Here is a 13,348-nt window from a genome sequence, read left to right as displayed (position 1 = left end):
TGAGGAGATGAAACAAAAAAGCACTGATACCTATGGGTCTGATTGGAGCCCGAGGCAGAATCCAGCTCTCTGTAGGTACCTACTGCTTATGTAATATGGCAATTAAGTAACTATGCGAGGCCATAATGGGGACAGAGGTTCAGAACAAATGAACAACTTCAAAAAAGCACTGCTGGGGAGATTCAGTGCCTGAGGACCCCTAGCCGCGTGCTGGCAGGGCACAGCTGCACACCCAAGGCGTGCAGCCTGCTGAGCAGCAAGCTGCTTTGTGCCAAGCCTCATTCCCGGTTTCCGTTCTGAGATTCTCCGTTCGTTTGACAAACCTGGTCTTGAGCACAGGTGCAAACCCGCAGGCCCCATAGGGCCGTGAGTAGTTGAGGCAGAGGGAGCACTGGCGCTTCCGGGGGAGGGGGGGGGAAATCTCGCGCTTCCCGCCCTCGGGGGGGCGCTCTCCGGCCTGAGGGCGCTGCTGAGCCCGGAGCTGCTGGCCGGGGCTCCGCTTCCTCGCGGCCCTCACGAGGCGCTGGCGCGTGGCTGCCGAACCAGCCTTCCTTCGCGGGCTCTAAGTGAAAAGAAAGGAAGGTCTCCCAGCCGCACCTGCTAAGAGCTCAGACGTGTCGGGAGCGGCCCGGTGGCTGCAGGGCTGGCCGAGAGCCTGCTGCCGTGCGCGGTACCTTTAGACTGTATAAAGGACAGGGAAGTGTGAGGAAATCGCGGGCAGAACGAGGGGCGCCGCGAGCGGTGATGGCGGTGCTTTGTGTTCATCGTCGTTGGGCCGCTCTGAGGGCAGCGTCTGCAGTGAGCAGTTGGTGCTGCGCCTGTTTCTGGGAGGAATGTTCCGCGTCGTTTTCTGTGGTACTCTAAATATGGAATAGTACTAAAGTGTAAAAGCAAGAGCAGCGCTGCTTTTCCAGGAAAGGGTTTGAATATTGGTGCTGCTGTTTCCATTATATAAATGGGAACAGTGCTGCTTTCTTACGCTGAAGGAGAAGTGCAGTTTTTAGAAGTACTTTTAAGAAAAAAAAAAAAAGCCTTGGTTTTCAACTGTGTTCTTCAGCCAGTGGCTGTGTATTAAAACCAGTACTTCTAATGGACATCAGAGATAATAGTGAAAACCTTTCTTTCTAAAGCTCTATAGAATGCTTAAAACATGTCCATGTTAAATAGCAAGCTGTGTGGGATGCTGAGGAGCTGAGTTAAGTGTCGCAGTGATTGAGAAATGACTCCTCTCTCTTGTTTCAGGCGAATGAGAAGTGGATTCACGCTGCTGCTCACCTGCGCCCAGCGTTAGTTACCCCTACTGCAGGGCTGTGGGGATGTGGTGCTGCTTTGGATGGTAAGTCATGTTTCTAATTCTTACATTTCTATCGAGCGTAAATGTGCAAGTCAGCACATTAAAGAAAAATAACAAGTATGCGGGGTGTCTGGACTGTGGTGTCTCTGTATGGTTGTGACATGGCCAGTGAACTGTGAAATCATTTCCTGTGACACTGTGGATCCTTTTTAGACTGCCCAACTGTGTGCAAAAATCAGGGTGTTGAGAACATCAGGAATTCTCTACAGATGCAGTTATAATAAGGCAGTTTTGTGATGTCAGCTGGATCAAACCTCATCTGCTGATCTGTAGTTTGAATTCATGCACACAGTGAATGAGTTTGTATTTCATTGTACTGAAGAAATTCCTGGAGTACAGAGCAGGAGCTGTTGTTGAAGTGGTTGTATTTAATTCACAAGCCCTGCTGTGTTATAGATCAATATCTTTGAATTTGTCTAATGTGTACATGCATTAAGTGAACTACATCAATGCTGACAGAAAAGAATAAGATGGAATAAAATGACAATTCATAGTAAAAATATATTTAACAGGTGAGTAGATTCGTTTCATTCTTTGTATTATTGCTCAGATGGTTCCTCCCGATCTAAGTAGCAGGCTGTTTGAATGGAGCTGGGTCTGAAAGATTTTTTCAGAGCATTCTTCCCCTTCCCCCCCCCCCCCCCCCTTCCACAGTGTTATTTCTTCCACAAAGTGATTTTGAGGGATCCTTTGCTGCCTGATATTAAGAGCTAAAATCTGCTTTGCTATCATACCTATGCCAATTCAGTGCTCATTGTAAGTATCTGATGTTACGAAGGACCTTCTGTTTCTCTACAGCTTTGGACTCTTATTCTTGAGGGTTTGAACAGTGCATTGAGGGATGTTGTTTGAATTCTAATAACAAATCAAGTAGCAACCAAAAATAGTTCTAAATGAAAGGATTTGCCTACTTTTGTGGGGTGGGGTTGGACTACATGATTGCTAGAGGTCCTTTCCAATCCCTACAACTCTGTGATCTTTATGCTGCTTTTCTATGGTAGAGGAGTTGATCTCACTTAATGACTTACAGTTACTGCTGCTATGATCATCTGTGATGTTCTGCTAGCTCTTGTTTTAATTCATAAGAGCATTCCTTTTGCAGATGTGTTCATGGTGTGTTTCACATACAGGTGAAGCAGCAGCAGGGAGGAAGAATAGGGCCCTGTCTGGCAGCATATCAAATAACCCTTAGGTGCATGGTAGAGAACCTCCAAATCCTTCTATTACTGCCTAAGAGGGATTAGACCTCCCATATGATGAAGATAATGGCTTAAGTGTTTGGATTAACTGATTTATGACAGGGCAACATTTCTCACCTGCCCATCACCTGTTTTGTTCTCTTCTGATATGATCCATGAAAAAGTAATTTTTTTTCCCTGTTGGAGGGGAGGAAGGAGGATCCAAAGGTCCACTGAATGGGTATAAAAAGTAACATTTTTTACAGAGCTGAAAACTAACCTTGGCAGCAGCCCACATGCTCAATGAAGTACAATGACTCAGCATTTAAGTTACACATAGGATTTATTATTTCCATCTGTCATACACAAATCAATTAAGAATTTCCAATATGTAGCATGGGGAAGAAAGCTTGTGGAAGTACACAGCCCTACAGTGATTCTGGAAACAGAAGAGTGGGCTCATGAGGAATCACTTGGAAATGTGGTTATTTGGGCCTCAGCTACAGTCCTAATTGATGTTTGGAAAGCAAGCAAATTGAAAACGTGCAAGCATTCAGTTTGAGAACTTAACATGCCCCTTACTTTCCCAAAGATGAAATGGTTAAAATATAAAAAGGATTTTAATGCCATGGACTACAGGTAGCAACTCAAAACTCTTCTCTAAATGCATCCTATTACTCTTATATAAATAGACTCATCTAAATTACTGGAGTGTAATAGTCCAAAATACAGGGATTTGAATTTCTTGCTCTACCACAGCGACACAGGCAAGAATTTTGTTACAGATAGGAAACTTCACTAAGAGGTGGGACTTAAGTTCATAGGTGTGAAAACTGTCTCATTCTATGAAGGTAATGAAGTTTTGATGCTACCTACGCTGAATTTGGTTTGTCTGTTAATCTTCAGCACGTTGTTACAATTCTATGGAGATGCAGGATGCCATGTTCAGAGGGGATTATAAAAAAAGTGAAGAACTGAAGTGATCTCAGTAAGCATGAGTTTGAGATAATCACACATGTGCTTGACTGGGGTAAACCCAGGGTGGTACCAGAGTACTACATAAAGATTGCAGCTATGAGGATGTGAACTTCAGTCATTTGTTACACTCTTACTCAGCTTGGTTTCAAGGTGATATATAAGCCAGAACTTTATTCTGATTATCAATCTTTCTGTTCAAATACTTTAAAATATCCTGATTCTTATAAATACAGATATGATACTGTTCATGCTAACCTCAGTGGGAGCTGAAAAAAGCATCAATGTCCCATTTAGTTGTGTGCATAAGATTGGATGAATTGCCCCTGGGTTTGTACATGTGAGTCTATTCAGATTGACCAGAGTATTCACTTGCTCCTCCTGCCCCAAGAACTGAGAATTTGGATCTTGAAGATATTACATTGCAGTAGGTCTTTTGTTGCTTGTAATGCAAAATGCTGTATTGCAGAACTTTGATTTCTCTATCTGAAGGGACTTCTGAGCTGGGAACTCCAGCAATATATCAAGGAAGCAACTTGATGGTTTTGCATTGTTAATTATCTCATACTTTAACTGCTTCCAGATGGCTGATCAAGATTAGAGCCTCATTAAGTTGAGTAACACATAACATGAATATGCATATTGCCTGCCCCTGGTGCCAGTTCCATTACCCTTTCTGAGAAGTGAACCTGAAAAGGTTTTAACCTGAAAGCCAGTCTGCAAACGTTGAAGTGCATTCACTTACATTTGCAGAACTATAGCCTAATTGACTATACAGGGCAGATGATTACACAGCAAGTATAAAGGGAAGGTCAAATGCAAGAATAAACAGGTGTGCATGTGCATACATGCCCTGTATTGCTTATTCACTTAACAGTTATCAACAGTTAAGAAAAATAGGAACCAGGGTTTTTTTAAATTGAGAGCCACTTTTAATGTAAATTATCTTCCTCTGTAACAAGCGTTGTTTTCTTAAACATATGCAGTAGCTGCTGATAGGAAGCTTCATTTTAAGTGAATGGATTGGAGCTGTGATTTTTCCAAAACTGAGCACAGTAGAGCTTATTTTTGAAAAACAGTCTCTGTAGCTTGTGTTCAAAAGATACAGGTGGAAACCACTATGAATTTGCTGCAAGAGATCAAAGCTTTTATCTATGTTGCATTTTCAAATGTAAAAGCCCATTTTCATGGAGTCATCTGTTCTAACAGGGCTGCTGCTTCTGTCTTTTGTCCTCAGTTCCTGCACAGTCCTGGCAAGAATGTCATCTATCAATGTAGAAATGTTAAATCACTCTAGTCATGAAATATTAACAGAACACATACAATTCTGACTCCTAAATTGAAGTCTTTATAGCTGCCATTTGTCACATTTACAATAGTAAGATATTATAAGTTAGAATAAAAACCAGAGGAGTGTGAAATACATATATTGGAAAAGTAGCATTTCTAGTACATGCATTTAATCAAGCTAAGTCCTGAACCTGCTTCAGCTGAGGTCAACAGGAGTTTTTCCTTTGATGTTAGTGGTAGCAAAACTATATCTATTCAAATGTTCTGAGCAACTGATGAACGACATAATAGCTGTTCTTACTTGCTTCATGCAAAGGTTTAGATTACTGAAAGTAGGATGAGCATGCTAGCAATTACTTTGCAGATGACATAACTCAATTTTAAAATACTTTCCTTTAATCTGTACTTGGAACAGGTGATTTAATTTTTTGTTATATGTTTCCTGAAAGACAGACAGTGTTAGGGGAACTCATGGACAGTGTATGTGTGAGAAAAAGGGAAGTTCCTTGCCCACTGGCTCCTCCCAGTAATAAAATTGAGAATTCAGTACTGTTTTGAAATGTATCTAATACCTTGCAAAGAAAAATGTGGAATAAGTTCATTAAACATGTACGTTCAAGTCACACATTACCCAGAAATTAAAATATTGCCAGCAAGCCATATTTCTTGAACTTTATTACTAATCTTTTCCAACAATACTCAGATTTTTATTATAATGTGCATACTTTTATCTGAAGTGACTGTTTCCTGTGAGCAGTTTGTTTACTGAATTCTTTTGCTGTGCTTCATGAATATAATATCTCATGCCTTTAAAACCCGAAGTAAATACATTAACTGAAGAGTTTTGCTAACTATTACGTATCTCTTCATGTTAAGAGTTTCCTTACTAATATTCTCTCATATTCTTCCCAATGGGATCTGCTGGCCATTCTTTTGAAAGAAGCCAGAATCTCCTTTTGATCGCATCTTGGAACGTTTTCTTACCTAACCTCAACACTGCTATTCCTTCCTCATTTGACTCCTGTCCCCATCTTTGATACTTTCCTTAGCTTCCCTAATTCTGTTTTCAGCAAATCCTTTAGAAGAACCTCTGCTTTCCTCAATGCTTTCAGTATTCAGCCTCAGCTTTTGCTTTTATTCTCCACAATATGTGATTTGCTGCACAAATACAATTTTGCTAGCAGTAAAGTGTAAAAATGGTCATAACAACTCCTCCAGTGCCATCTATACTCTTATTTTTCCAAGCAAGAATGGTAATTACACCTACTGACATAATGTTTTGAAGGTCTAGCCTATTTTAAACTTAATGTATCCATATCCATTAAACATTTAAAACAGTTAAACAGGTTTTTTTTCACTTGGTAAAATGTCATTCAGGTTAGGCAAGAGCAGGGTCATCACTGTAAAGTCTAAGTCCTGTTCTGAATTTCTCAGCTGTACCTGTAGGGTACAGGCATCTTTATCCACACATAACTGAATTTCATGTAACTTGTTACCTTTTGTCTGTACCTTTCTCACCTTAGGTTTTGACAAAAGCAATTGTATTGCCCTTTTTCATTTAAAATACTACTGCCAAGAGAAGTCCTTAGCAATAGCTTTGACTATGTTGTCTCTTCATTATCATCACTGATTTCCCCTCTGCCCTTTCCTCAGCTGTACATACCCAGTCTTCACTTTGCAGCTCAGTGGGAGCTCTTATAATTTACTTGGGGCCCATGATGCTAGCTTTGATTGCCTGTGTATTAAGGTTTCAAACAAGGATTTGTCCCTCATTATCTGGTCTTCAAATCTTACCCTCCCACTTTCCCTTCCCATAATGAATACAGAGGACAAGAAAAAGTATTCAAGCTGATGATGCACTGAAACCATTGCTAATCAGGTGGGCAAATATTGACTCTGATTCTTTTCCATCTATGTTTTTTTTTTTTTTTTTTTTTAATCTTTTGTCTTAACTTGGATTATAAGCACTCTGTGGAAGTTCTTGCTTTAATTCTGTGTTTGTACTGTGTCTAGCCAGTGGGATATTGGTCTGATTAAGGCTCACAGGGAGTCGGGTAGTATGAATTAAAAACAATACGACTTTCTCTTCCTGCTACTTCTACAGAAACTACATGGCTGAATTCTGTTCTTGCATCAGTATACATCAACTGAATAATACACCAAGTTCTCCGCACTGGTCTACTACAAAACTATTGCAGAAATAGCACCAGCATCAGTGGGGACTTGAGAAGAGAATCTGTCTTGCTTTCTCAGCTGTAGTATGAAAATTAACTACAAACAAAACCCACCCACAACCCTGTAATATGATTGTATTCCAGTACAACACGTGAAGCTCTGTGAGCTAGTTGTCAGTTATTTTTCAATTCAGTAGTATGGGAAAGGTTTTTAATTATCATGTTGAATATCTTTCTTCCATGGGTTTTTAAGATCATTGTCAAACAGAAAGGAAAACTAACTTTTTTTCCTCCCTGCTTTCTTGATGTTAAAGAATGACCTAATTTTCCTCTTCCAATTATTTTGTGGAAAACATCACTTTTGCTTCTGTATCAGAAATGCAACAAAGTAGCATTCTTGAGTAGATGTTTTGCCTCAGAGCTCTTTATTATGTCAAATCCAAAGATAAGACAAGGTCTGTCTTCAGTCATATTTTGACACAGCTGAGTTTCTGATCATGAACAAAATAAATGAAGTTCCTAAACAAAATTAAGGTGCACTGTCAGAGTTACACAAAAGCTTGCAAAACTGACCTTATTACCAATGGTTATAGTCAGCACACGTTGTATGTTTATCTTAAACAGTTCTAACAAAAAAACCCCAAACCATTAGTAGCCTCTTACTGCCATATGGCTCTTATGAAGGCACTTTTCCTCTTGGTGACTAAGAGGAGATAGAATACTTCAGGTTTTCAACTGTGTGAAAGACAAGAGCCACCAGACTAGATAACTTCTACCAGGTCTTGAAATGTATACTTTCACAAATATCAGACGTGCTGTTTTTCAAACACGAGCAGCATTCTCCCAACTCCTCTCAATTAATGTACTATGCCATTAAAAAAATATTTACTTAAGTACATTTTCAAGAAAGAAGTGATGCCCTTCCTCTAGCACAGACCCTTTATATAGAAGTATTTGAAGGGAATAACATTTAAAAAATTATTAGAAACTTGTAAACAAAGCAAACAATAAGTAGTAAAATATGAAGTCTGGCAGCAACAGATGAAAATCTGTTCTTATTCATAAGCCCAAAAAGGATTCCTATTGAAACCTCTTCTGTGAACAAAAATATGTTTCTAGTATTAAAAGCAGTGTTGGCACTCATGACCTTTTGACATAACCAGTCTGAATCTTTATTGTTGTAAAATGAAGTCACCATATAGAGAGGGAGAAGAAAAAAAGGAGGGAGTAGCCCTACTAAAGGTGCAGTTATCTTTAATCTCTTGCTCAATGAGCATATGAAGTGGCCAAAAGGAAGATAAAAGTAGAGAGGAGACCAAGATCTTTCTTTCATGTCATCTAATTTTTCTAACAAGTCTAGAAAATACATGCTCAAAGTTCATTTTAGAAAAGACATACGGTTAAGACTTGAAAAATTTCTGTACTTGCAATTAAATCTAGATTATAAATTAACATATTTACCTCATATCAGAAAGATTGCCTCAGTACCAAGAATTGCTTGTTCTTGACTGATGCAGTATTTCACTGTATGGAAACAACACATCAAAAATAGATTTGGGGAACGGGTTGGAGTTAGGTTGCAAACATTTGATCACCTTAATGATGAGTTTCCAGTTCAAGAATTGTCCATTCCCCTTGAGGGGAAGAACAGTCTTCAGATGAAAAGCTTGCCACTGTAATGCTTGCTGAAGAATCATCAAGTGGAGACATAAGCTCAGTCCACCTACTGAATGTGTCAACTTGTGATGTACCCTGAGGATTTGAACCATCTCGTGCCAGAAACAGCGTCTGATTGATTAGACATTGTGCTAAGTTAAGGTCTTCTGGAACAGAGTTTTTGAAACCTATGTTTGAGTCCTGTTCAGATAACAGTTGCCTGAGAAGAGTCCAGTCCTGTTCTACAAACTGCTGATCTTCAAAATCCACGTCAAGAACTGCTGTTTCTGAATCCATCCTCTGTTCAATTGCTTCTCCAACATCCATCTCATATATTGGAGAAAGGGTTTTTGAAGGCCGATGCTCATACATGCAGGTTTGTGCCATTGTGTCATAATCATCTATGTCTCCTGAAATAATTCACAATACTGTACAATGTAAAAATTGCAGATGATCCTCCCCTCAAGGGTTGTGTAGAGCAAAACTTAACTCATTGAGGAAAGATAATCCAACCAGGTTATAAAGGGAATGATGGAGGGTTATACAAAATTGACAAAATTTTAGGCATTTATTTCCTATATAGAAAACAAAGTATGGTTTATAAATTAAGTTAAAGCAGCGATCACCACTGATAATTAACAATAACCTCCATAATTAAGTTTCTGATACAGAAAATGACAATGTAAATACACACTTAATGCACATGAAATTTCTCATTTACTACATAAATTAAATTTAGACCAGGAGGTGCATGGAGATAATTAATAGAGAATGATTACTGTATGGTGACTTAAGCTATGTCAGCTTAGGAAAGAATTAAAAACAAAATAGTTTATCCACAGGCTTATTTCCACATTGCGCATGCAAGGGCAGCTGCAGGCAAGGGCAAGCAAACTTCAAAAAAAAAAAGTACAGCTTTTAATGTCTTCTTTTTATGTAGTCTGGCTGAACATAGATCATCATCAGTTTTTCATTACTCTTGAATACACAATAGTTGATAACACTATTGTATATTTTTGATGAGATAAACAGACTGAGTTACTGGTATAAAGAAGACAAAACACAAAACAACTAGACAAGTATTCCATCTAGCCACATGAAACAAATTAGAACTTTTCTATGTGTAAGCATCAGTTCTAAGTATAATCTCTATTTTAGGAAATAAGCTTTTACTGGTAAAATTTAGAATCGTAGACATCTCAAAAGCTCTAAGTCAGAATTCAAACCTGTTCCCACTGATGAATATGGCAAATAGTTATTCAGTGGGAGAAGGATCCAAATTTATGTGAAATATATAAATAAATTACAACAGTAATGCATATAGCTGTGCAGGTAAACAGTTCAGTGCGCTTTAGTTAAGGTTATTACTGTAGTTATTGCACATCCCATTCAGACATACTATATGTTGTCAAGCAGACAAAACAAATACTAAGTTTCCATCAGATGCTGTCAATGTTAGATTGGATCAAAAATAACTTAAGTACAGAAATCTGCATCCAATCTTTCTTTTAGCATTACATTAAAATTTCTTTCAACGTTTCTCATTGAACAGCACAGTATTTACGGATATTTCAGACAATCATTCTGTACCAAAGTGAAATACTTAAAAATATTTAAATTTAATGTAATTTTAGCCAAAATTACTTCAGTTCAGGATTCAATCCCATACAAATTGCCAAAGACTTCCCTAGTAACTTGCTTTTGAACGACTGAATGTTTCTATTTCTGTACATTACCTGGAAGTAAATCAGTATTAGCGTATTCTGTAGGTGCTGGTTGACTGTCTCTCACTTGGCCTTCCTGAGTCAGTATCTGATTCTTACTGGCTTCTGCAGGTTTTGCGGAGTTGCTCTTTTGCACATCAGCATTAGTTTCTCTTTGATGAAGATTCAGATGACACGGTCTTTCTTGAGATTTTGCATCATTGTCTAAGTATTTATTGCACTGCTGAAATTCAGTAGCCGCTTCATTCTTTGTGTTTAGTTTTTCCCCTGGACAAGGACTAGCTACTGAGTGTACTTCCTCTGCACAGTTTTGTTCAGTCATTGAAGCACCTTTATCCTCCTTCCCTGGGATTTCAGTACCATGAAGATGTTGGAGAGAACTTTCTCTTTCATCCATTCTGTTGTCTTGATCCTTAGGCTGTTTGCAATCCAAGAATCCATCTTCAATTTCCAATGAGTATCTTGAATAAAAAGTCTTTCCATGGTGCTCCTGGGAAACACTGTCAAATACGTCTGAAGGAGTAAGAGAATCTATTGAATGCTGACATGAAGTGTGAGTTTCCACTCTGTCATCAGATCCCAATTCTTCGCATTCATCTACTGAAAGTAAAACAGATCGTTTGAAACTTTTAGTTTTAGAAAACTCTTGACTTGCAGTAGCACTTTCTGTTGCATCTTCGAAAGCTAAATTATCAATTCCTTGGAACTGCTGAGCAGGAACGTTTGATGAAAGAATGTTTCCTGCAACATTTTCTGGTTCAGATCTGTCATCTTCTGTTTCATCAGCAGAAGAAGAAACTTGGTCTGCTTCCTGAGTAAACGGTGCATTGCCAAAAGTAGAATTTTCAGTTTCTCTGGTTCTGTTCCTTGCACTTTCTTGATGAGACCAAATTTCAGGTTTTTTTCTTGGTATTTCATCATCACTTGTTGAATTAACACGGAAGAGATCAGAGCCTTCTTTTTTCATTTTGACTTCTATTCTAAGGCTGCTGTCATAAATTTTTAATTCTTCAGGTGTACTGGTGTCACTGCTGCTTCTTCCAAGAAAATCATGGCATAACATGGTGCTGCATTTAGAAATCCCTCTCTCATTGGATCCTTCATCATCTTGAGAGCCTCCAGCATCATAATCTTCTGATCTTGGTTTTATATCATCAGAGGATGTGGTTGCACTGCCAGTATCTGATTCAGGACTCTCTTTTGGATCTAGTGCACCAGTATTCCAGTGGTCCACAAAGGGAATTTCTGCATTTTCCTGGTTTTCTGGCATTTCTGTGGGATCAATAGACTCTGTGTAATTATGTGAACATTTGTCTCTTGTTTGTTCTATGGAATGTTTTGAAACATCATCTAAATCTACTGTACCTGATCTGTATTCAGGCAAGGCTGATGCGCCACATGACTCATCAGCTGGACGAAATCCCTCCATGTGAGTGTGAGGAGGTGATGTTACATCCTCTTTATTAGTTATCCCTTTGGAAAAGCTTGGTAAAATGTTTTCACTATGGTTAAGACCCGTATCAGTGCTTAATTGATCACTTTGTTCCATGCAGACTTTTTTTGCTTTTGGCTGTTCTACCAATTCTTCTGAAGTAGCAGCATTTTGATTTGTTTCCTTGGAAAAGTCTGAGTATTCATCACTGGTAGACTGTACGTGACAGCAAAATTCAGCAGTATTATCAGCTAAATTTCTGTCTTTATTCTGATTAATTTCAGCCTGATCCCCACAGATTTCTCTTGCTTCTATTCCATTTTGCAGTGAAACATGCAATTTAGAAACAGTTTCTCCTATAACTAAAGAAGATTTTGATTGTATTTTGTATTCTCCATCTTCAGGAACCAATAACTTTTGTTTATCGGGCTGACAAGATGCCAGGAGCTCATCTTCTCTGCTACCTCCCATCACAGATTTCAGACATTCACTTTGCTTTGCAGAACTGCATTCGTTGTTGTCATGAGGCTGAACAGTTGCCACATCAGCTGCATTTTTTCCAAGTTTCTGTCCTGGACTTCTGTGCTCAGAGGTCTGCATATTCTTCTGGACAACAGGAGATTCACACCTTGAATGTTTTGGGGTAGAGGACTGAGATTTTAATACAGATTGCCCAGCTGTTTTTGGTTTTGGGTCTTTATTGTTTGTTATCTCACCATGCTTTGACAGAGCTTGAGCTTTGGGCGTTAGGATTTTTGCAGTGGCTTTTGCTACAGGTGTTTGTGATGGCTTAATACTCTTCTTCTTGGCCGAAGGATGTTTTTCTGGGGGTGTTGTCTGAACCAGATGTTGTGCTACATTTCTTTCTTCATTATGTTTTGGAGACGCTCCTGATTTCAGTGAATTTGGTGACTCCCCCATAGTTCCTAGCAGACAGTAAAATAAGTTAATAAATAAAGATTGTACATTGTAGTCAGCATTTATGCACTGAATTTGTATTTGTGTGTGTTTGTGTTGAGAAGCAGGTTATTCAGGTTTTTGTGCAACTAGAGAATGGAAAGCTTGTTAAAGCACAAAGAGCAGAGATCTTAAATATAAACACAAGATGAAAACAGCATCTTGTATTTAACATACCATCTTTGGAACTAAAGCGCTTTGTAGACATAAAGGAATTTGACCTGTTGCTGAAGAAGCCATCACTGGAGCAGAAAGCAGCAGCTATCTGATAGGGATGAAAACACTGCACACACAGCATTTTAGCACAGGAAGTGATGAGTACTGCATGTAATTTATATTGTAGAGGAAATGAGAGAAGGCAGAAAATAATTACATTAGTTATAATGTGATTAGAATACCAGAATTAATATCCCTGCTCTGCCTGACAATGCTGCAAGATCTCTAATGACCATAAACTGACAGGATCTATGTTTTCTGTATAATACATATAGGATAATGCAACTTGAACACGCTTTCCTACCACTGTTGGTGAGTGCCAGCTTCAAATGAGATTAAGAACAGCTCCATCCTGAATGCTTTATATCTCTGTAATGCTGAGTTTCTTCTCT

At 38.8% G+C, this 13,348-nt stretch overlaps 1 protein-coding gene across 1 annotated transcript in view; it reads right to left on the bottom strand.

Annotated features, from left to right (window-relative positions):
- Window positions 1–4,416: 4,416 nt before the first annotated feature.
- The window catches only part of BTBD8 (BTB domain containing 8), a 34,416-nt gene continuing 25,484 nt past the window's right edge, over window positions 4,417–13,348 (bottom strand). The window contains exons 17-18 of the mRNA XM_052666524.1: window positions 10,364–12,709; window positions 4,417–9,037 (exon numbers count right to left, since the gene is read on the bottom strand). Of these exons, the coding sequence (XP_052522484.1) occupies window positions 8,568–9,037; window positions 10,364–12,709 (2,816 nt within the window). The 3' untranslated portion in view covers window positions 4,417–8,567. The remainder of the gene's footprint in view (window positions 9,038–10,363; window positions 12,710–13,348) is intronic.

The sequence above is a fragment of the Tympanuchus pallidicinctus genome, unplaced genomic scaffold, assembly GCF_026119805.1.
Source record: "Tympanuchus pallidicinctus isolate F22 unplaced genomic scaffold, pur_lepc_1.0 scaffold7, whole genome shotgun sequence".
NCBI lineage: Eukaryota > Metazoa > Chordata > Aves > Galliformes > Phasianidae > Tympanuchus > Tympanuchus pallidicinctus.
The sequence above is the reverse complement of the archived record's forward strand: the minus strand, read 5'-3'. Positions and strand labels throughout refer to the sequence as shown.